General features: G+C 48.6%; 1 protein-coding gene across 1 annotated transcript in view; it reads right to left on the bottom strand.

The window, feature by feature from the left end:
• The window catches only part of LOC142291475 (protein argonaute-1), a 168,991-nt gene that overhangs the window by 17,410 nt on the left and 126,828 nt on the right, over nt 1-24,753 (bottom strand). Inside the window, exons 12-18 of the mRNA XM_075336029.1 lie at nt 24,306-24,490; nt 23,011-23,170; nt 20,030-20,120; nt 19,752-19,946; nt 19,526-19,660; nt 17,581-17,682; nt 6,633-6,832 (exon numbers count right to left, since the gene is read on the bottom strand). Of these exons, the coding sequence (XP_075192144.1) occupies nt 6,633-6,832; nt 17,581-17,682; nt 19,526-19,660; nt 19,752-19,946; nt 20,030-20,120; nt 23,011-23,170; nt 24,306-24,490 (1,068 nt within the window). The remainder of the gene's footprint in view (nt 1-6,632; nt 6,833-17,580; nt 17,683-19,525; nt 19,661-19,751; nt 19,947-20,029; nt 20,121-23,010; nt 23,171-24,305; nt 24,491-24,753) is intronic.

Here is a 24,753-nt window from a genome sequence, read left to right as displayed (position 1 = left end):
TCTTTTCTTCCATCCGACATAGTCAGCAGCTGCTGCTGACTAAAAACAATGGAGCTATGCGTGCGTGTCTGACCTCCTTCGCACAAAGCTAAAACTGAGGAATCCGTACTCCTACGGGAGGGTGTATAGCCAGAAGGGGAGGGGCCTTACACTTTTAAGTGTAGTTCTTTGTGCGGCCTCCAGAGGCAGTAGCTATACACCCACTGTCTGGGTCTCCCAATTAGGAGCGAAAAAGAAAGACTATGCAAAGAGACCTCCCTAAGAGGCTCAAAGGGGGGTTTCTGCAAAACCGTGAGAACCAAATTAAGGTCCCAGGGATCCAAGGGCCGCCGGTAAGGCGGAATGATGTAAGACGCGCCTTGCATGAAGGTGCGGACCTGAGCCAGCCGAGCGAGACGCCGCTGGAACAGTACTGACAGGGCTGACACTTGTCCCTTGAGAGAGTTGAGGGACAGTCCTAGCTGCAGACCGGACTGTAGAAAAGACAGAAGGGTCGGCAAGGAGAATGGCCAAGGAGGATGGTCAGTAGAGCGACACCATGACAGGAAAATTTTCCAAGTCCTGTGATAGATCTTAGCGGAAGAAGACTTACGGGCCCGAGTCATAGTGGAGATGACTTCAGGGGGAATACCCGAAGCCGTAAAAATCCAGGACTCAAGAGCCACGCCGTCAATTTGAGAGCCGCAGAATTCAGGCGGAAAAACGGCCCTTGTGAGAGCAGGTCTGGACAATCCGGGAGATGCCACGGCATCTCTACGGACAGATGGAGCTGGTCTGGATACCAAGCTCGCCTGGGCCAGTCCGGTGCAATGAGGATGACTCGACAGCCCTCCATTCTGATCTTGCGCAGAACTCTGGGCAAGAGAGCTAGAGGGGGAAACACGTAGGACAGACGAAACTGGGACCAGTCTTGAACCAGTGCATCCGCGGCGAATGCCTGAGGGTCATGGGAGCGAGCCACGTAAACGGGAACCTTGTTGTTGAGACGGGATGCCATTAGGTCCACGTCCGGAGTGCCCCATTTGCGGCAGATTGACTGAAACACTGCCGGGTGCAGGGACCACTCGCCACCGTCCACGGATTGACGGCTGAGATAATCCGCCTCCCAGTTTTCCACGCCTGGGATGTGGACTGCGGATATGGTGGATTTGGGAGTCCTCCGCCCATTGAAGGATGCGTTGTACCTCCAACATTGCCAGGCGGCTGCGTGTCCCGCCTTGGTGATTGATGTAGGCAACCGCTGTCGCGTTGTCTGACTGGACTCGAATGTGCCTGCCCGCCAACAGGTGGTGAAAAGCTGGGAGAGCTAGAAGCACGGCTCTGGTTTCCAGCACATTGATTGGAAGGGCTGACTCGGACGGAGTCCAAGTGCCCTGCGCTCTGTGGTGGAGATATACCGCTCCCCAGCCGGATAGACTGGCATCCGTGGTGAGAATCACCCAGGACGGGGCCAGGAAGGAGCGACCCTGGGACAGGGAGAGAGGCCGAAGCCACCACTGAAGAGAGCTCCTGGTTTGTGGCGACAGAGCCACTAACCTGTGTAAGGAGGAAGGCTGCTTGTCCCAACAGCGGAGAATGTCCAGCTGCAGGGGGCGCAGATGGAACTGGGCAAAGGGAACTGCCTCCATGGAGGCCACCATTTGACCCAGCACCTGCAACAGACGCCTGAGGGAATAACGGCAGGGCCTCAGGAGAGAGCGCACCGCTAGCTGAAGGGACTGCTGTTTGACTAAGGGCAACTTCACAACTGCCGACAAGGTCTCGAACTGCATCCCTAGGTACGTTAGACTCTGGGTCGGAGTCAGAGTGGATTTGGGCAGATTGACCAGCCACCCGAATTGAGCCAGAGTGGAGAGAGTGAGCGAGAGACTCCGCTGACAATCTGCGCTGGATGAAGCCTTGACTAGAAGGTCGTCCAGGTAAGGAATTACTGCCAACCCCTGGAGGTGCAGAACTGCAATCACTGCTGCCATGACCTTGGTGACTACCCGAGGGGTGGTGGCCAACCCGAAGGGAAGAGCCACGAATTGGAAATGATCTTCTCCTACTGCAAAACGTAGCCAACGCTGGTGAGACACTGCAATTGGCACATGCAGATAGGCATCTCTGATGTCGATGGACGCCAGGAAATCCCCTTGGGACATAGAGGCAATGACTGATCGCAGAGACTCCATGCGAAAAGGCCGCACCTGAACATGCTTGTTGAGAAGCTTCAGATCCAGGATGGGCCGGAAGGTACCGTCCTTTTTGGGAACTAGGAAGAGATTTGAGTAGAAACCTCTTAACCGTTCCCGAGCGGGAACCGGTACAATCACTCCATTGGCCCGCAAGGCTGCCACGGCCTGTGAGAAGGCGGCGGCCTTGGAACAGGGAGGAGTTGAGAGAAAAAATCTGTTTGGCGGACTGGAAGAGAATTCTATCCTGTAGCCGTGGGAGATGATATCTCTCACCCACTGGTCGGAGACGTGTTGAAACCAAGCGTCGCCAAAGTGGGAGAGCCTGCCACCGACTAAGGAGGTCGCTGGAGCGGACAGATAGTCACGAGGAGGCTGCCTTGGTGGCAGCAGCTCCTGCGGTCTTCTGTGGACGCGCTTTAGGGCGCCAGTTGGATTTCTGGTCCTTGGCTGAGTTAGCGGACGAGGCCGAGGGTTTAGAGGACGACCAGTTGGAGGAACGAAAGGAGCGAAACCTCGACTGATTCCTACCCTGGGCAGGTTTCCTGGCTTTGGTTTGTGGCATGGAAGTACTCTTCCCGCCAGTTGCTTCCTTAATAATTTCATCCAGCTGTTCTCCGAACAGCCGGGACCCAGCAAAAGGGAGCCCAGCAAGGTACTTCTTTGAAGAAGCATCTGCCTTCCACTCTCGAAGCCACAAGATTCTGCGGATAGCGAGGGAATTAGCTGAAGCCACCGCAGTGCGGTCAGAAGCCTCCAGCATGGCAGACATGGCATAGGATGAAAAGGCCGAAGCTTGGGAAGTTAAGGCATCCATTTCGGGCATAGATTCCCTAGTGAGGGAATGCATCTCCTCTAGAGAAGCAGAGATGGCTTTGAGAGCCCACACTGCTGCAAAAGTCGGAGAAAACGCGGCCCCCGCCGCTTCATATACGGATTTGGCCAGAAGGTCAATCTGGAGGTCAGTGGAATTCTTAAGGGAAGTGCCATCAGCCACCGACACAACGGTCCGGGCTGCGAGCCTAGACACCGGAGGGTCTACCTTTGGGGAGTGAGCCCACTCCTTGACCACCTCAGGTGGAAAGGGGAAACGGTCATCAGAACCACGCTTGGGGAAGCGTTTGTCAGGACAGGCCCTGGGTTTGGTCACAGCGGCCTGAAAACTGGAGTGGTTAAAGAACACACTCTTTGCTCTCTTAGGCGAGGTAAACTGGTGCTTTTCTGCCATAGAGGGTTGCTCCTCTGGTACTGGCGGATTGAGATCCAGTACAGAATTAATAGAAGCAATCAAGTCACTAAGATTTGAGTCACTTTCGGACAGATCAATGGGGTACATGGAGTTAGCCTCCGAGCCCCCTGTAAAGGCATCCTCCTCATCCTGCGAGTCAGCTCTGGAATCAGAGCCACGGGAGGAGGAGGGAGAAGGAACCCTGCGTCTCTTCTCAGGAGGACGGGGTCTGGGCCCTGATGATGAATCCTCTGTGAGCTCCTGTCCTGAAAGAGCCCTAGCAGCAGAGGCACCCTGTGAAGGGGGCTGATGCATACTCAGCAAGGTCTTGGACAGAAGTCCCATGGACTCAGCAAAGGACTGGGAGATAGACCTAGAAAAGGATTCTACCCAAGCCGGGGGATCAGCCACAGAAGCAGGAGCAGCCTGAGAGACCACTGGGGGTGAGACTCCAGGCTGTGGCACCGCCAAGATAGAGCAGGCATCACAATGTGGATAGGTGCTCGGTTCAGGCAGCAGGAGCTTACATACAGTGCATACTGAATAAAGCTTTGGGGCCTTGCTCCTCGTGTGAGACATGCTGCTGGAGTGGGGGCTCTGCCAGAGAATGACCCCCAGAGAGTATATACAGACGGTCCACAACCGGAGACCGGTTGTGGCTTACCAGACCGCTGTGCAATGCAGAGCGGTGTTGTGTGCCCTCCAGATCCCGAAGCCCGGACCTCCAAGCACAGCACCTCAGCAGGGATGCTGCAGACCAGCGCTGCAAAGACTGAATGCAGAGAGAACGCTGAGAAAATGGCCGCCGGAGCGAAGAGAGGGGGCGGGACTTGCTTGAGGAGCGGGATCTGGAGGGCCATAGAGACCTACAGGGGAGGGGACACACACTGCAGTGGGGAGTGTCCCTCCCCTGTACAGTACGGCCGCCGGGAGGAGCCGAGACTGTCCCTCTGCATGAGTGACATGCGAGGGCAGTGAAACCGATACTAGGCCTCCGGCGAAGTCGGGGCCTAAATTTGAGCGGCGCGGCCGACGCGCAGGCACCATCGGCGCGGTTCTCAGGCAACAGCTAGAGAACCCGCCGGAAATGTCAGTAAATGCCATAAACACACTCTCCCCCAACAATAAAGTACAGGAACCCCGAAATATAAACGTCTCAGGTACTTAGCTTCTGAGACGCAGGGCCAGGTCCCTGGGGATGAGTGCTCCTGTCCAGCAGGGTCCTGAAGGGCTGCGGATGGAGAACGGTCTCCTGCCAAGCATGGAGACCGTGCTGGCTCCCACTTCAAGCCAGAGCCCAGGAGGGATGGTGAAGGAGCACGGCATGTAAGGCTCCAGCCTAGGAATCAACCTTAACAACACCGCCGACACAGTGGGGTGAGAAGGGACATGCCGGGGGTCCAGACGTGGACCCGAACTCTTCATCTCGTTCCAAAAGGAAAAAAATTATATGAGAATGCATGTGTGGATGTATGCCTCCTGAACACAAAAGGTATAAACTGGCTGGGTCTGCTCACCAGGGAATGTATAAGCTCAGGGGGAGGAGCTACACTTTTAAGTGTAGTACTTTGTGTGTCCTCCAGAGGTAGAAGCTAAACACCCATGGTCTGGGTCTCCCATAGGAACGGTGAAGAAATATAATGTATATTATATATATATATATAAATATATATATATATATATATATATATATATATATATATATATATATATATATATATATATATAACACCAGAGAGCTCTCTCATCAGTGCATCAGTGGAGAGGAGCGGACCCGTTGAATTTCGGGTTCTGCTGGACTTTAGATAAAGGTCAGTTTGGGACCCGGACTTGACCTGACTCCCGTTGGAATGCACATGCAGCCAGCTATAAACAGACCACTTCTGGGAGAGGCAGAGCAGGGTTTTTTCATTTTTTTTTTTTAATGCTGTTTTTACCCTAGTGCAAGGCATTCAAACACTGCTTGCAGCTCGCACTGGGCCAAGCACCGAGCGTACCCGAGCACAGTGATGCTTGCTTGAGTGGTCAGTATATGTAAAGCACTCAAACACTGATGTTTTAAAAAAGTCTGTGTTAGGTACAAACACCAAACTTTACTATTCGGGTCCGCTCATCTTTAATCAATAGTATTATCTTGTGTGCCACACCTTGGTAACAAGACACCTTTTTATAGGCCATTAGTTGAAGCAGCTGATATTTTTCACTAAAGGCCACGTCTCACTAAGCAACATCGCTAGCAACATCGCTGCTGAGGCACGACTTTTGTGACGAAGCAGCGATGTTGCTGTGTGTGACATCCAGCAACAACCTGGCCCCTGCTGTGAGGTCTCTGATTGTTGCTGAATGTCCTGGACCATTTTTTAGTTGTTGCTCTCCTGCTGTGAAGCACACATCGCTGTGTGTGACAGCGACAGAGCAACAACTAAATGTGCAGTGAGCCGGCTTCTGCGGACACTGGTAACCAATGTAAATATTGGGTAACCAAGAAGCCCTTTCCTTGGTTACCCGATATTTACCTTCGTTACCAGCGTCCGCCGCTCTCACGCTGCCAGTGCCGGATCCCTGTACACAGCCAGACTACACATCGGGTAATTAACCCGATGTGTACTCTGGCTAGGAGTGCAGGGAGCCAGTGCTAAGCGGTGTACGCTGGTAACCAAGGTAAATATGGGGTTGGTTACCCGATATTTACCTTAGTTACCAAGCGCAGCATCGCTTCCACGCGTCACTGCTGGCTGGGGGCTGGTCACTGGTTGCTGGTGAGATCTGCCTGTTTGACAGCTCACCAGCAACCCGTGTAGCGACGCTCCAGCGATCCCTGCCAGGTCAGGTTGCTGGTGGGATCGCTGGAGCGTCGCTTAGTGTGACGGTACCTTAAGTGGCAGGAGTAGATGTAGGATATAGATTTCAGCTGCTGTCATGACTTTCCATTTTCTTTTTTTGTATCTCCAAGTATGTATACATGTATACACATCTCTATCTAGATATCTCTCTATCAATCTTTAATATCTACCGTATGCATATATTATACATATATAGTATATCTATATCTTTCTATTGCTACAAATATTAAGAACCGGATAAGCATTGGAATTTAAAATAACTTAGATAAAAGATTAAAGACTAGCAAATCCACCCCAAGCTACTCCTACATGTAAAAGAAAAACATATATAATTAAAAGGGCCTCACATACACTGTTTCCATTAAGTTTGAAAACACTTGCACATACCTGTCATGTTCCTTGTCTACAAGGTGATAGCGTGCTCTAAATGCGACCAGTCGAGCATAATATGCAGGAGCTGGTATAGATACAGATCGTGTGCAGCGCACATATGTGTGACACAGCTGGTACGTGAGGATCTGTAGCTCATCTGCTGTGAATCGGTTGTCATCCCAAAGAACATAGTAATGTGAGGGACGGCTAGTGCCCTGCAGAGAGGAAAAGACAACGTCAACAACTTTCCTATTTCACAACTGCAGTAGCTCTTTATACAGACCGTAGTTTTGGACATGGATTACTACAGGTACTGGATGCAAAAAATAAATAAATAGTGACCCCATGGTTAGTCTATAAAGTGTTTTTTTTTTTTTTATCGTTTAGATCCACCTCTTCAGCTAAGCCTGTTGTCACCTTACTAACCAGGCCACTTTTTTCAGTTCTGACCAGTGTGACTTTATGTGCTAATAACGCTGAAATACTTCACTATATTCCAGTGATTCTAAGAATGTTTTTTGTGACAAGTTGTACTGCATGTTAGTGGTAAGTTTTGGTTGTTATGATTTGCATTTATGAATTTTTTTTTTCGAAACTTTGACAAAAAATGTGAAAGTTTTAGCAATTGGCAAACGTTGAATTTATATTCCCGTAAACTAGATAGTTATAGCACACAAAATAGGTAACATTTGCTAAATGTCTACTTTACATCAGCACACATTTTATAAACAATCAATTTTTGGGTGGGTAAAAACTTAGGAGGGATAAAAGTTTATCAGCAATTTCAAATTTTTCAAACAAACTTTACAAAACCATTTTTATTTAGGGACCACATCACATTTGGGTTTTTTATGCAAGAAAATATAACTCCGGCACTCAATAAGAAAAAAATGGGGAAAGTCCAGAATGCAAATATGCTTAACAAAATAATTTTATTAACAAAAATTGATGCAAGGAAACGGACAGTCAGATGGTACCACTCCTTTGCTGACCACTGATGAAACAGAAAGAATATCTTTTCTCTGAATATACCCTAAAGGCTGCTGTGAGTCCAGTATATATGTATCCTCTGATGCTATAGAGCAGGGGTGGGGAACCTCCGGCCCGCGGGCCGTATGCGGCCCGCCATGACCTTTTATGTGGCCCCCGGGCAGATTCCCGGGGGAGGCAGTGCTGGTGCTGTCACCGCGGTTTGCTGCCGCCGGCCCTTTAAATCCACACATTGCTGTTTGTGCTGCAATGTGTTCTCCCGTCGGCCAGTGCAAATTGTGGGCGGGTCCACAGCAGCCTCACAGTTTCTAGCCTTGTGTGTCCGCCCCCTGCCCTCCGGAGATCAGTGCCTGCCTTCTCCTTCTCCTTCTGATGCAGTGTGTCCGGCTCCTGCACTCCGGTGATGTGAGTGCAATGCTGCTGTGAGTCCAGCGCCGACCCTCTGCTGCTATGTGCCCTGCCCAATGCTTTGTGCCTCCCCACACCAGTTCTGTAAACCTTCTCCCCCAGAGTTGCATGAAACTCTCAGCGCAGTGTGTCCCCCAGTCCTGTGTGCAGCCCCCCAATGTCCTGTGTGCAGCCCATCACCCAGTAGTCCTGTGTGCACCCCTCCCCCAGTCCTGTGTGCACCCCTCCCCCAGTCCTGTGTGCACCCCTCCCCCAGTCCTGTGTGCACCCCCCCCAGTCCTGTGTGCACCCCCCCAGTCCTGTGTGCACCCCCCCCAGTCCTGTGTGCACCCCCCCCAGTCGTGTGTGCAGCCCCCCTGTGATGTCTGTGCAGCCCCCCCCGTGATGTCTGTGCAGCCCCCCCCGTGATGTCTGTGCAGCCCCCCCAGTGATGTCTGTGCAGCCTCCCCACAGTGGTGTCTGTGCCTCCCCACAGTGGTGTCTGTGCCTCCCCACAGTGGTGTCTGTGCCTCCCCACAGTGGTGTCTGTGCCTCCCCACAGTGGTGTCTGTGCCTCCCCACAGTGGTGTCTGTGCCTCCCCACAGTGGTGTCTGTGCCTCCCCACAGTGGTGTCTGTGCCTCCCCACAGTGGTGTCTGTGCCTCCCCACAGTGGTGTCTGTGCCTCCCCACAGTGGTGTCTGTGCCCCCAGCCCCGCGTGTGGTGTCTGTGCCCCCAGCCCCGCGTGTGGTGTCTGTGCCCCCAGCCCCGCGTGTGGTGTCTGTGCCCCCAGCCCCGCGTGTGGTGTCTGTGCCCCCAGCCCCGCGTGTGGTGTCTGTGCCCCCAGCCCCGCGTGTGGTGTCTGTGCCCCCAGCCCCGCGTGTGGTGTCTGTGCCCCCAGCCCCGCGTGTGGTGTCTGTGCCCCCAGCCCCGCGTGTGGTGTCTGTGCCCCCAGCCCCGCGTGTGGTGTCTGTGCCCCCAGCCCCGCGTGTGGTGTCTGTGCCCCCAGCCCCGCGTGTGGTGTCTGTGCCCCCAGCCCCGCGTGTGGTGTCTGTGCCCCCAGCCCCGCGTGTGGTGTCTGTGCCCCCAGCCCCGCGTGTGGTGTCTGTGCCCCCAGCCCCGCGTGTGGTGTCTGTGCCCCCAGCCCCGCGTGTGGTGTCTGTGCCCCCAGCCCCGCGTGTGGTGTCTGTGCCCCCAGCCCCGCGTGTGGTGTCTGTGCCCCCAGCCCCGCGTGTGGTGTCTGTGCCCCCAGCCCCGCGTGTGGTGTCTGTGCCCCCAGCCCCGCGTGTGGTGTCTGTGCCCCCAGCCCCGCGTGTGGTGTCTGTGCCCCCAGCCCCGCGTGTGGTGTCTGTGCCCCCAGCCCCGCGTGTGGTGTCTGTGCCCCCAGCCCCGCGTGTGGTGTCTGTGCCCCCAGCCCCATGCCCCCAGTTAATTAATTGCTTCACCCAATATAGCAGGGTCATTTAAACATTGATAATTTTGTGCGGCCCCCGAAGGTTGGTAGAAATTTCCAAATGGCCCCCGACAGAAAAAAGGTTCCCCACCCCTGCTATAGAGTAACAAAATTGAAGAAGGCGAATAGCCGAAAACTTTTTTTGAATGTTACTCCTATGAAATGGAAATAAAAAGCCAAAATAAAAAGAATTGCAATAAATTTTGAGTGCCGGAGTTTTTTACTTTATTATTATCAGATTTTTCTCCTGAGCACCTTATTACGGTGAGCAAAACTTTATTCTAGTCATTTGAAGAGCCCCTGACATGCCAAAACAACAGAAACCCCCACAAGTAATCTCATTCTGGAAGCTACACCTTTGAAGAAATTCATCTTTTAAGAAGGGCACAGAAACTTTGGCTAACCGTGCTTTATTGAACGCTTAAAAAGGTGAACATCGCTGGATCAAAAGGTCAGACAGAGTCCACAAAGTCTTTATCTACCTCATTATAGGAAATGCTCCATTGGAGGTTTTCTCTGAATGATGTACTTAAAAAATGTATGTGTAAACCCCGATGTAAGAGCTCAGTGAAGAACTCAGGATAAATGTGTGCCGAGCCTTACTACATTCTTTGTAAATCAAAAAAGTCCGTGGAGCCTCTGTTAGGAGTCTCGACACAGAAACCAGCCAGATATCCCTCCGGGAAGGACCCAGCCAAGGAGTGGCTCTTTTTAGGAGACCACCATAACCACCATATGAAGTGGCCCTTTTAGTCAATATCCAACTTTTTGACAAGTTTAAAGATATGACAAGGGAAATACCAAGGCCAGGTATCCATCCACAGACAGCTGTTTCGGGGTATTGCCCCTCATCAGTGTGGAGTAGGATTCTGGCTGGGTGGGAGCAATGCCTAGTAGACCAACAATACAAAACAATCACTGATCTCGGGGACACCAGCCAGAGAAAACACTGCCGGCAGCCAGCGAGGGCGCTCAATGCAGTGTAATCCTAGGTACATTGCCCCCTGGGAAATATGCAAATCAAAAAAGTCCATGGAGCGTCTGTTAGGAGTCTCGACACAGAAGCCAGCCAGATATCCCTCCGGGAAGGACCCAGCCAAGGAGTGGCTCTTTTTAGGAGACCACCATACCCACCATATGAAGTGGCCCTTTTAGTCAATATCCACTTTCTGTGTCGAGACTCCTAACATAGGCTCCACGGACTTTTTTGATTTGCATATTTCCCAGGGGGCAATGTACCTAGGATTTCACTGTATTGAGCGCCCTCGCTGGCTGCCGGCAGTGTTTTCTCTGGCTGGTCTCCCCGAGATCAGTGATTGTTTTACAATCTTTGTTAGGCAGAATGAACAAAACATGGTCAAGAATTTTTTTTGTTTTTGCCGTTCCTTGTGCGGTATAAGTGATTGGGCGACATTATTCTTTGGGTTACTGTGATTTCAGCAATACCCGATTTATATCAGGTTTTTATACGACGGTCTACTATCACACTAAAACAATACTTTTCAAGATTTTTCTCCTGTTAGCCAGGACAATATTCACACTTTTCATGTGTACAAAAAAACCCCTAAAATTAGCTCTAAAAAAAAAAAAAAAATACATATATTAACCTCTGAATACGAATATATTTTCTGAAAGACAGATGGCACGTTATTAAAATTCCACTTAGCACTTTGATGCAAAAATGTGTTTGTGTACATAGTGGGCTTTTTTGGCAAAAAATTTTTTTTAAATCTTACGATAAGACAGACCACTTAGGCCTATATTTTTTATATAATTATTTAAAATGTTTCAAAAGGCAATAACATTGTAACAAAATCATGTGTTTTATGCAGTGTACCTAGAAACTGGAGAGAATAAAAATCTTGCTTTACTCTGAAAAGAAGGGAATTTTGTTTACTTACCGTAAATTCCTTTTCTTCTAGCTCTAATTGGGAGACCCAGACAATTGGGTGTATAGCTTCTGCCTCCGGAGGCCGCACAAAGTATTACACTCAAAAGTGTTAAGCCCCTCCCCTTCTGCCTATACACCCCCCGTGCTCCCACGGGCTCCTCAGTTTTGGTGCAAAAGCAAGAAGGAGGAAAAAGAATTATAAACTGGTTTAAAGTAACTTCAATCCGAAGGAATATCGGAGAACTGAAACCATTCAACATGAACAACATGTGTACACAAAAAAACAGGGCGGGTGCTGGGTCTCCCAATTAGAGCTAGAAGAAAAGGAATTTACGGTAAGTAAACAAAATTCCCTTCTTCTTTGTCGCTCTATTGGGAGACCCAGACAATTGGGACGTCCAAAAGCAGTCCCTGGGTGGGTAAATTAATACCTCGTAAGAGAGCCGTAAAACGGCCCTTTCCTACAGGTGGGCAACCGCCGCCTGAAGGACTCGTCTACCTAGGCTGGCATCCACCGAAGCATAGGTATGCACCTGATAGTGCTTCGTGAAAGTGTGCAGGCTCGACCAGGTAGCCGCCTGACACACCTGCTGAGCCGTAGCCTGGTGCCTCAAAGCCCAGGACGCGCCCACGGCTCTGGTAGAGTGGGCCTTCAGCCCTGAGGGAACCGGAAGCCCAGCCGAACGGTAAGCTTCGATAATTGGCTCCTTGATCCACCGAGCCAGGGTTGATTTGGAAGCCTGTGACCCTTTACGCTGGCCAGCGACCAGGACAAAGAGTGCATCCGAGCGGCGCAGGGGCGCCGTACGAGAAATGTAGAGTCTGAGTGCTCTCACCAAATCTAACAAGTGCAAATCCTTTTCACATTGGTGAACTGGATGAGGACAAAAAGAGGGTAAGGAGATATCCTGATTGAGATGAAAGGGGGATACCACCTTAGGGAGAAAATCCGGAACCGGACGTAGAACCACCTTGTCCTGGTGAACACCAGGAAAGGGGCTTTGCACGACAATGCTGCTAGCTCAGACACTCTCCGAAGAGAAGTGACTGCTACAAGAAAAACCACTTTCTGCGAAAGTCGTGAGAGGGAAATATCTCTCATTGGCTCGAATGGTGGTTTCTGAAGAACCATCAGAACCCTGTCTAGATCCCAGGGTTCTAACGGCCGCTTGTAAGGTGGAACGATGTGACAAACCCCCTGCAGGAACGTGCGTACCTGTGGAAGTCTGGCTAGGCGCTTCTGGAAAAAAACACAGAGGGCGCTGAGACTTGTCCCTTAAGGGAGCCGAGCGACAAACCCTTTTCCAGTCCAGATTGAAGGAAGGACAGAAAAGTTGGTAATGCAAATGGCCAGGGAGAAAAACCCTGAACAGAGCACCATGACAGAAAAAAATTTTTTCACGTCCTGTGAAAGATCTTGGCGGACGTTGGTTTCCTAGCCTGTCTCATAGTGGCAATGACGTCTTGAGATAACCCTGAAGACGCTAGGGTCCAGGACTCAATGGCCACACAGTCAGGTTGAGGGCCGCAGAATTCAGATGGAAAAACGGCCCTCGAGATAGCAAGTCTGTTCGGTCTGGTAGTGTCCACGGTTGGCCGACCGTGAGATGCCACAGATCCGGGTACCACGACCTCCTCGGCCAGTCTGGAGCGACGAGGATGGCGCGGCGGCAGTCGATCCTGATATTGCGTAACACTCTGGGCAACAGTGCCAGCGGAGGAAACACATAAGGGAGCTGAAACTGCGACCAATCCTGAACTAAGGCGTCTGCCGCCAGAGCTCTGGGATCTTGAGACCGTGCCATGAACATTGGTATCTTGTTGTTGTGCCGGGACGCCATGAGGTCGACGTCCGGCACCCCCCAGCAGCAACAGATCTCCTGAAACACGTCCGGGTGAAGGGACCATTCCCCTGCGTCCATGCCCTGGCAACTGAGATAATCTGCTTCCCAGTTTTCCACGCCTGGGATGTGAACTGCGGATATGGCGGATGCCGTGGCTTCCACCCACATCAAAATCCGCCGGACTTCCTGGAAGGCTTGCCGGCTGCGTGTGCCTCCTTGGTGGTTGATGTATGCCACCGCTGTGGAAATGTCCGACTGAATTCGGATCTGCTTGCCCTCCAGCCACTGGCAAGATACACTGCCCTTATTTCCAGAACATTGATCTGAAGCGAGGACTCTTGCTGGGTCCACCTACCCTGAGCCCTGTGGTGGAGAAAAACCGCTCCCCACCCTGACAGACTCTCGTCCGTCGTGACTACTTCCCAGGATGGGGGAAAGAAGGATTTCCCCTTCGATAATGAAGTGGGAAGACGCCACCACCGAAGGGAAGCTCTGGTCGCCTGAGAGAGGGAGACGGTCCTGTCGAGGGACGTCGTCTTCCTGTCCCATTTGCGTAGGATGTCCCATCGAAGGGGACGCAGGTGAAACTGCGCGAAGGGAACTGCCTCCATTGCTGCCACCATCTTCCCCAGGAAGTGCATGAGGCGCCTCAAGGTGTGTGACTGGCCTTGAAGGAGAGATTGTACCCCTTTCTGAAGTGACTACTGCTTGAACAGCGGAAGCTTCATTATCGCTGAGAGGGTATGAAACTCCATACCAAGATATGTCAGCGAGTGGGCCGGTGTCAGATTTGACTTTGGAAAATTGATGATCCACCCGAAACCCTGGAGAGTCTTCAGGGAAGCGTCGAGACTGCGTTGGCATGCCTCTTGAGAGGGTGCCTTGATCAGCATCCAAGTACTGGATCACCGAGTGACCCTGCGAGTGTAGGAGCGCTACTACAGTAGCCATAACCTTGGTAAAAACCCGTGGGGCTGTTGCCAGGCTGAACGGCAGTGCCACGAATTGCAAGTGTTCGTTTCCTATGGCGAAGCGCAAGAAGCGCTGGTGCTCTGGAGCAATCGGTACGTGGAAATAAGCATCTTTGATATCGATCGATGCAAGGAAATCTCCTTGGGACATTGAGGCGATGACGGAGCGGAGGGATTCCATCCTGAACCGTCTGGTTTTTACATGTTTGTTGAGCAGTTTCAGGTCCAGGACCGGGCGGAAAGACCCGTCCTCCTTTGGGACCACAAACAAGTTGGAGTAAAAACCGTGGCTCAGTTACTGAAGAGGAACCGGGATCACCACTCCTTCTGCCTTCAGAGTGCGCAGCGCCTGCAGAAGAGCCTCGGCTCGCTAGGGAGCCGGGGATGACCTGAAGAATCGAGTCGGGGGACGAGAGGTGAACTCTATCTTGTAACCGTGAGACAGAATGTCTCTCACCCAGCGGTCTTTTATTTGTGGCAGCCAGGTGTCGCAAAAGCGGGAGAGCCTGCCACCGACCGAGGATGCTACTAGAGGAGGTCGAAAGTCATGAGGAAGCCGCTTTGTTAGCGGCACCTCCGGTGGCCTTTTAAGGACGTGACTTAGACCGCCATGCATCAGAGTTCCTTTGTCCTTTCTGAGACCTTTTGGACGAGGAGAATTGGGACCTGCCCGCGCTCTGAAAGGACCGAAACCTCGACTGCCCTCTCCTCTGTTGGGGTATGTTCTGTTTGGGCTGGGGTAAGGATGTATCCTTTCCCTTGGATTGTTTGATGATTTCATCCAAACGCTCGCCAAACAGCCTGTCGCCAGAAATTGGCAAACTGGTTAAGCGCTTTTTTGGAAGCAGAATCTGCCTTCCATTCCCGTAGCCACAAGGCCCTGCGGAGTACCACCGAATTGGCGGTCGCGACCGCCGTACGGCTCGCAGAGTCCAGGACAGCAATAATAGCGTAAGACGCAATTGCCGAGGTCTGTGTGGTAATGGATGCCACTTGTGGCGCGGCCGTGCATGTGGCTGCTTCAATTTGCGCTTGACCTGCTGAGATAGCTTGTAGCGCCCATACGGCTGCGAATGCTGGGGCAAAAGAAGCTCCGATAGCTTCATAGATGGATTTCAACCAGAGCTCCATCTGCCTGTCAGTGGCATCTTTGAGCGAGGCCCCCTCTTCCACTGCAAGTATGGATCTAGCCGCCAGTCTGGAGATTGGAGGATCCACTATGGGACACTGAGTTCAACCTTTAACCACGTCAGGGGAAAAAGGATAACGTGTATCCTTAAGGCGCTTAGAAAAACGCTTATCTGGACAAGCATGATGATTCTGGAGTGCCTCTCTGAAATCAGAGTGGTCTAGAAACATACTCGGTGTATGAGAAGCTGACTCCTCCGCCGGAGGAGCTGAGGGAGAAATATCCAGCATTTGATCGATGGACGCAATAAGAACGTTCACTATGGCGTCCCCGTCTGGAGTATTAAGATTGAGAGCGCCCTCAGGATCAGAATCCTGATCAGCTGTCTCCGCATCATCAACCAGAGATTCCCCCCGCTGAGACCCTGAACAATATGATGTCGAGGGAAATTCTAAGCGAGCCCACTTAGTCGGTCTGGGGCTGGGGTCTAAGTCAGAACCCTCAGCCTGGGATGTATGAGATACCCCGGCTGGACTTGGTTTAACTGAGGGGGGCCAGGGAACAATGATTCAACAGAGTCCCTTTGCTGAGATACCGGCCTGGACTGCAAGGCTTCTAGTATCTTAGCCATAGTCTCAGAGAGTTTTGTAAACTCCGTCCCCGTCACTAGGACAGTGTCAACAGGTGGCTCCCCCTGGGCCCCTCTTAGCAGGGGCCCTGGCTGAAGAAGTGTCACAGGGGCCCAACAATGCACACAATGAGGGTCAATGGAACCTGCCGGCAGCTGGGTCGTACAAGCGACGCAGGCAGCATAATAAGCCTGTGTTTTGGCACCCCTGCCTTTTGTGGGCGCCCTGAGTAACACAATAGGGTATATAGCCAGAATGAACTGTGCTCATACAGTGGAAAATATATACTATAAACAAATAATGTATCAATACACTACAGCACCATGGGGCTAGCACCACAGGTGCTGCTTACCATCCGCCTAAAGCGGTTATGAGGCCACCAGAGACCGTGTCTGGGTCTCCCAGGGTTTGTCCCTCTCTGCAGCGTCGTAGGAGCTGACAGGAAATGGCTGCGGCGTCCTGACGAGAGGAGGGAGCCGTGGCCGAGGTGCTCACACTGTGCACAGTGAGGGGGGTGGAGTATGGAAATCATACTCCAGCCCTCAGTGCTGCTCGTTCCGTGCAGCGTCCCGCCCTTCCCCTGCCTGTCAGGGCTGAGGGCGGGAGAAAGGGAAACTAGGCCGCAAGCAAGCCGGGGACTCGAGTATAAGCGTGGCCGCCGTAAAAGCGCGGCCGACGCCGAAGTCCCCGGCGAACTACAAGTCCCAGCCGCGCCGCAGTTTCCCATGGCAGCGGCGGTTAGCGCGGTAGCCCCTACATATAAACACACTCAGCGACGCTGAGTGTGTAATGGCACAGTTTAACCCGGTCAGTGCCGCGGTTCCCGGTGCACTAGCACACCCAGCAAAGCTGAGGTGTTGCCGTGCGCGGTCCCCACAGGGATACAGAGTACCTTCACGTAGCAGGGCCATGTCCCTGAACGGTACCCGGCTCCTATCCAGCAGGCTCCACAGGAGTTGTGGATGAAGCACGGTCTCAGTGCCTGGAGACCGATAGGATCCCACTTCACCCAGAGCCCTGAGGGGGATGGGGAAGAAAAGCAGCATGTGGGCTCCAGCCTCTGTACCCGCAATGGATACCTCAACCTTAACAACACCGCCGACAAGAGTGGGGTGAGAAGGGAGCATGCTGGGGGCCCTATATGGGCCCTCTTTTCTTCCATCCGACATAGTCAGCAGCTGCTGCTGACTAAACTGTGGAGCTGTGCTGTGCGTGTCTGACCTCCTTCGCACAAAGCAAAAAACTGAGGAGCCCGTGGGAGCACGGGGGGTGTATAGGCAGAAGGGGAGGGGCTTAACACTTTTGAGTGTAATACTTTGTGCGGCCTCCGGAGGCAGAAGCTATACACCCAATTGTCTGCGTCTCCCAATAGAGCGACAAAGAAATGTATATTTGCCTAACAGTAATTTTTTCAATGCCTTAACTTTTTTGGCTCTGAGAATGTTATTTTCATGACACATTGTACTTTACTACCACCAGAACCCTACCCATATATTTTCAATCCAGGATACAGTTTGAAATATGGGCCTTTTTCTGGCCCTGCCTGGACTTACACACATGTGGACTTAAATATATTTATCCTCATCATCATAGTGATATTGAAGTTACATTTCCCAACATCACTTTTGTGGTAGAAATCCTATCTGCACAGACTTTTGCAGTATATTACCTGAATACCCGCATGACTGCACAAATAAAAATCAAACTCGAAGGGATGTGTGATATTAGTGTCAACGGTGGTCCCTGCCGGAATGTTACCACTTTTTCCAATCTGTATACAAAAAAAAAAAAAAAAAGTAGAAATTAAGAGGTGTAAAAAAAATAAATAAATGAAAAAAAATAAATCCACATATGCAGCAATTTAATATAATTCTATATATTTCATATGGAGTTTACTATTATATAAGGTGGCCATAAAATAACCTAATGTGTTTGGAGCAGTGTGCAGACTGTCCCAATGGACAGAATTGGCTGGAAATTGGCATGGGGAAAACGGAAGGCATCTTAAAATTATTTTTATACAAAAACTCCCCACCAGGTGAAAAAGTAGCGCTGTACAGTGAACGCGCCTTGCAATTCAGTCTGCTAGATGCCTGTCTCTTTGCCGGATCGTGTGCGGTTAGTGCGGTTGTTTTATGAGAATCCCAGGAATACTGCACTGAGAGCTTTCGTCGTTTGAAAGACCTTCATACACATAGCGGTCCAAAGGCTGTCAATTCACTGAGATAGATGATGACACATTTTGAGGCAACAGAGTTACTGAGTGTTCAGCCAGGGCACAGGTGACGACCAGTAAGCAGAGAGGTTGTGGAAGACATTGCCATTGCCGTCGTGGAACAGGGCACAAACAACCCTGCCAGGAACAACAGTGCACGCAGTGTTTCCAGGCAATTGGGGCGCTCGTACAGCACAGTGTGGAAAGTTCTCAGAAAGGTCTTGCGGGCATACCCGTACAAAATTAGCCATCATCAACAACTTATTCTTCGTGAAAAGAATACCCGCATGACATTTGCATTCATGTTTCTGTGGCGAGAGTGGAAGTGGATGGCAATTGGCCATGGAATCTTCTGTGGTGCGACGAAAGGCATTTTTACCTGAATGGAACGGTGAACACACAAAACTGTCGCATATGGGTTACCGAAAATCCGCATTCAGTCGAGGGGGTTCCGCTGCATTCGCCAAAGGTAATCGATTGGTGTGGCTTCACCTCATCATTCATCCTTGGATCGTTCCATTACGAAGAAATGAGGCCAAATGGGGTTGCTATATGTTCCATGACAGCAGCGAGATACCAGGCAATGCTGGAAACAGTGGTCGTTCCGCAACTCCAACAGTGGCAGTGTCTTTAGACGACCACCTTCATGCATGATGGAGCATCTCCTCACATCGCAAATCGTGTGAAAAACGTTCTGCATGCACATTTTCCCGATGACAGGATTTTGAGCCGCTCCTTCTTTAATGCATGGCCACCGCATTCGCCCGATCTCAATCCTTGTGATTTTTGGTTGTGGGGACACTTGAAATAGAGCGTTTAATCAGGAAATGTCGACACCCTGGCTGACCTGAAAGACTGCATCATTTTGGAAGTATGCAGCATCCCACCAGACATGTTACACGTAAGTGTCGAGCATGCTCTGCATAGGATGAACATGATTACCATGCATGATGGCAGCAGCCATATTGAACAGTTATGCTAGTCTGTGGAACAATTGTGACATCTCCAATTATCGGCACACGGTTTTTGGGCCGCTCGCTCACTGTACAGAGCCACTTTTTCACCTGGTGGGGAGTTTTGGTATAAAAATCTTTTTAAGATGCCTTCCGTTTTCCCATGCCTTGAATAGCATACATACCAATTTTCAGCCAATTCTGTCCACTGGGCCAGTCTGCACACAGCTCCAAACACCTTAGGTTATTTTATGGCCACCTTGTATGTGGATCCCAAGTCATTTCACATACATTATTTCATTAATAAAATAGGCACCTTAGGCACGGCTTATGGAAAGATATAGCACTGTTAATGAAAAGAGCTTGCAAGTGTAACAAATGAGCAGCGTAAAGTAGTCTAAAGTAACATACACCATATACATTAAGTATTTTGGGACACCACATACCCGCTCACTGCGGTCAGCACAAAATAGGCGTGTATGATGCCGCTTCTGGACAACAATGTAAGTGATGCCAGGCTGGTAGTCCTTTTCCAATTTGATACAAGCATCCCTGATAGCTAGCAGCTCATAATGCAGAATCTTAAGAGGCAGGAATAGAAAAAATAAAGTTACATAGACTTCAAAAGAAATACAAGGAAACTGTTCAAACCATTTATAACTTTGTACTTACCTGAGGGAGCTGCCCTTCTGGCACCCCATCTCGATAGAAGATTATCCTAGTGGGTTTAAAACGTGTAGACTTGTAAAACTGGATGAGAAGTTCCCTCACCATGTATGAAAGATCTTCAATGATCTCCTGCCGGGGACGCTGCACCCTTACTGTGGCACAGTATCTGCTTGGATGAGCATCCATACTACCAACAACCTGTAGGACAATAAAAAGGAACAATATTAGTTCCTTCTTTGCATCTATCAGATCGTATAGATATACATTGTTTAGTTTCTGACCGCCGTGATCGAGGGCTTCTTCCCATCACCAGCAGGTGGGTGTGTAACGTCAGCTCCAAGGAAAATGACTGGCTGCTGGAAGACCGCGGAGCTGTCACAAGGCAAAACAAGCAACTTAAACTATGCTTATTCAGAAAGACAGAAGATCAATATGGTACCATATATCTGAGACAATGGGCTCAATGATGTTAGAACCTCAAAACAAATAACTAATGGTATACAGGATGATTGAAAGACCTTCACAAAATGTAAACTAAAGATGGATTGGACAAAACGGTCATGAAAAACACAGAAAAAATAATATAAACATTTCAAAAATGACAAAGCAACATGCACAATAAGGTTGTCAAAATACTGAAATGAAACAAGAAATTGGGTAAGAGAATTAAACACCCATTCAGATGTAAGAAGCTAGAAAAATTAAACAAATGTAATGTAATGACTGCCAACTCTGATACAGGAGAAAGTAAGGTGTCAAGATTTAAAAAAAAATAAAAATAACGATAACTAAACTCAGCTAGGTGTTGATTAAATGCTACGATGGCTATACAGAATAAGGGCCTTCAAGCATCCAATGTGTATGGGGAGGAGGAGCTTTTTTTGCCCCATAGCAGATGAAAACCAGCTGTCTGATCTTTTTGGTCTTTTGTTTCTCTCACGGCTCTCTGCATAGCGAGTGACAGCTGTAACCACAGGCCCGGCACTGACTGACAACTGACTTAGTATTGCACCTGTGCAGAGCCGGCTAAGTCAGCTGTCAGTCAGTGCCTGGGGTGTGGTTACAGCTGTCACTCACTATGTACTGAGCGGTGACTGAAAGTGCGCTGGCCATGACCTTATGACAATGCCCAAGGCTGCTGATAGGAACAAGGTTAATTTCCTCCTGACAGTGGGGCGCTCAGTACAGTGGCCACTATTAACTGCAGATTAACCCAATATTTGCTGGTTAATAGCATTTTTTTTTTACCTGACAGGTTCCCTTCAACATTATATACTTAAATAGAAAAGATATTAAAATCTAATTTTCTCCCCCTAGAATTCTTTTGAGGCCTAGACAAGATGTTGCACTCTATTGGCATGGAAAATTTCCCTAGATTCAAGCTGGTGACCCTGCAGGTTCCAAAAGTATATGGCAACTCCTAATAAAAGGACAATTGGTGCATGCAAAATATTAGTTGGATATGACCAACGCAGCTACAGCTCTACATGGAGCCCTTCTTGGTACGATGAGACCTTATCAAACTTTATTTACAGATACAAAGTGCTTTGTCGCCCTAAACTGTTGCTTTATAAAACAGTACCTCGGGCATTGATGGTAGTTACAAACTTATTTAATTTTGATACTACTGAAATTTTCCCCTACAATCCCCTATTGGACAACCTTGATATACCTAACTTAATAGACCATCCAGTGGCCAAGTTTGGGGCAAAGAAAGGTTTAAGTATCTGGGTCAACTTTGTTAACTCATTCTACATTTTAGCTTGTTCCTAGTGCAACTGGGATCACCTAAGTTGGAGACATTACTAAGATACAGCAACACCTGAACATGTATTTGAACATGTAGAAAGCAGACACTATATTAATCTACTGCCAAACCTCTTGGTAGTGCCCTGGTAACATGGAGTTTGGATCTGCCTGAACTCAGGGACAGTGATTGGATGGAAGTAGTGGATTCCTGTCTAATCTTTGTTCAAAAGATTTGTTAAACTCTTTGTAATAATTTTGAAATGTGTTTTTTTTAAAAGAAACACCAAATAAATTGCATATAATGATAATCTGTGATTTAGAGCTATGCTTCTGCTGTCAATCTGCATCAGGGACTTCATCCGTGCGGCTTGACCCTGCCCCCTAATTAACCTATTCTGGTAGGAAATGGTCCTTTTTCTGCAATCACTTTCCCCAAGAGCCTCCGCAAATAGGTCTTTTAGGTATCATAAATTATAAATTGTCCAAGGTTATAAAAAGACTTTTCTGTAAACTTATTTTGTGCCAGGAAAAGTGGTTATAATGGCAGTGAAATCCACTGGGATAAGGGTGGTAATGGTATTAGCTGATCAACTTGCTCAGTAAAATGTCAAAATTTTATAAATTCGTTTTAGCTGTCAATAAATGTGGCCGCTTTGGCTTGAGTCGGAGGTTTATAGTCATTTGAGGTTTCTTCCCCAATTGATACTTTACTGAAAGTGTAATGCTGTTTGGTCTACTTGCTACTGCACTTCTAAGTGTAGAAGAAGAGGAGTAAATGCATCAATGTGTGAATATGTATGTGTAAAAGAGGATATTGGGATGTACAGACACATTGAATGTTCAGGCCTGCTCATCCTTTATCAATTATGACTAGTGATGAGCGAGCACTACCATGCTCGAATGTTGGTTTTGAGTACCGACCATACAAGCACGGTAGTGCTCGCTGATCAATAGTTATCACCAGTCCTTCTATTATGTTGTAATAATATTTGATGTGATCTACATATTCTGACTGTTAATAGTTTCTTTCATGTGCGTTCACCTTTCCCTTTTTTTAGCCTATAAAAAAACCCCAAAAAAACAAACAAAAGGAAGATAAGCAGCAAAGCATTAAACTGGTAATCAAGGCATAAGCACCAAAACACAGAGTACCAAAAGAAAGCCTGCCTAGTGTCAATTTAATGGTGTTCTCTAATAGCAGGAGCTGCAAGTAAAGTTTTATAGAGAACCATTTACTATACAATATGTCCCTACATGCACAATTAACTGCTACCTATAAAAGTTCTGTAGTGGGTCATAACTACTGGCTGGGATCGGAGCATTCAGAAAGGGTGGAGGAAAACATCGGAGACCTGTTTATTCCCCAATCTGCAGGCAGCAAGCAGTTCAGACTTTGGGAATGGAATGGGTACCACTACACTATGGAACATTTATATTTTAGGGAACTACTATAGTGTCCAATGAGATGACAGGCTTAGTTATTAAAAAAAAAAAAACAAACAAAAACACATACCGTTGATGAGGCACTAGTATGTTGTTGATTCCACCTAGTTTGACATTGATCTTTAGGCACAAATTGCTTAGGGTCTGCGGAGAAGTCTTCACAACATTTTTCACCTGGACACACTGGGTCGCCATGCCAAGGAGTGTGTCTCCAACACGCTTCACTTCCGCTGGAAATGAAGCAATCGTTAACACAAACTGTCCAGTAATAGAAGAGTGTACAATACACAATCATGCCAATCAGCATGGTTACCAAACGACCAAATGTCTTGGTTCCTACTCGTTAGAACATTGTAGACCCTTTTTATGCAAGCAAAAATGGTTTTAGACACACACAGGAAATACATAAAGATATGTGCCTACAATCCGGACATACTGCATCCTGGAAGCAGCATGTCCTCCTTTGCGGGGCCACGAGTGCTCTCCACAGGAGACTGCAGCTGCCCTCGCCCACGATCAGGGTTCGGGCTGCTGCGATCTCCCTTTCTGTCCTCCCTGCAGATAACAATTGCGGCTCAGCATCAATAAATTGACATGCAGCGGCTCGAGAAGCCGTACCACATGTCAGTTTACACTGCGGAAAAACAAGCACAGTGGGCATGGGATTTTTAGAAATCCCATTCATTGTGCTTGTACTCTAAAACGCAGAATTTTGAAAGCAGTGAAAACACGCTGCGCACAAAAACCATAAAACCCTGATCGTGGGCACAAAGCCTAGAAATCAAAATATTTGTTTTCTAAATGGAGACCGCTCTTTTTGCAGACAATTTATTAAATAGCTGTGTTTATTTTACGATTCCAAAGAAGTTGGGACACTGTAAAATGTAAAGAAAACATGAATGAACTGATGTGGAAATCTCTTATAGCCATATTTTATTTATAACAGAACACATCAAAAGATAAATATTAGACATTTTTTCATTCCATTTATTAACTTATTGAGAAATTGATGGCAGAAATAAATCTCAAAAAGTTGAGCCAGGGATAATAAAAGGCTGGAAAAGTGCCACTAATGAAAAACAAAATCACATGACTGTATAAAAAGTGCATGATAAAGAGGCAGAGCCTCTCAGAAGCAAAGATAGTCAGAGGTTCACCGGACTGAACAACTTTAAAGAAGAATTAAGTCAATGCATGGGCTCAGGAATGCTTAAGGTTGTGAGTAAAATAAGTCCATAAAAGATTTCAAAACTATTGCATTCTTGTTTTCTATACATTTTACACAGCGTCCCAACTTTACTAGAATTGGGTTGTACCTCTACTTTATCAATATATTCTGTAGTGCATAAACTGGTCTATTCTCACCATATACTGGCGTCTTTCCTGGCAGTATGACGATTATCAGCTGGAGACCAGAATATGTGTTTTTGAGGTGTCTGAACATTGGCTCCACACTGTCCGCGCCCTGCGCGTATTTACAGAAGCATGGCTGCCCTTGGATTGGCATCCCAGCATCCTTGGAGATTTTTCTTAGCTGATCAGTAAAATTCCTGGAAAGGTTAATTTGCAAAAAAAATTATACATCATGTTTGGGAATTTTTATATATAAAATAGGACTAAAATTGTTAAATAAAAAGCTAAAAGCAGGTTTAGAATGGAAAGCAAGCTATTCATTTATGCAAAACTATGAATGCAAAAAGTTCTTGTTTGACAATATTAAAATAATATTTAATATTTAATAATAATATTAAAATAAATCACACACCAAAAGAACAAAAAAACCTCTACACCTGGTCCACAATGACTTATCAAA

Source organism: Anomaloglossus baeobatrachus, chromosome 2 (assembly GCF_048569485.1).
Source record: "Anomaloglossus baeobatrachus isolate aAnoBae1 chromosome 2, aAnoBae1.hap1, whole genome shotgun sequence".
Lineage (NCBI taxonomy): Eukaryota > Metazoa > Chordata > Amphibia > Anura > Aromobatidae > Anomaloglossus > Anomaloglossus baeobatrachus.
The sequence above is the reverse complement of the archived record's forward strand: the minus strand, read 5'-3'. Positions and strand labels throughout refer to the sequence as shown.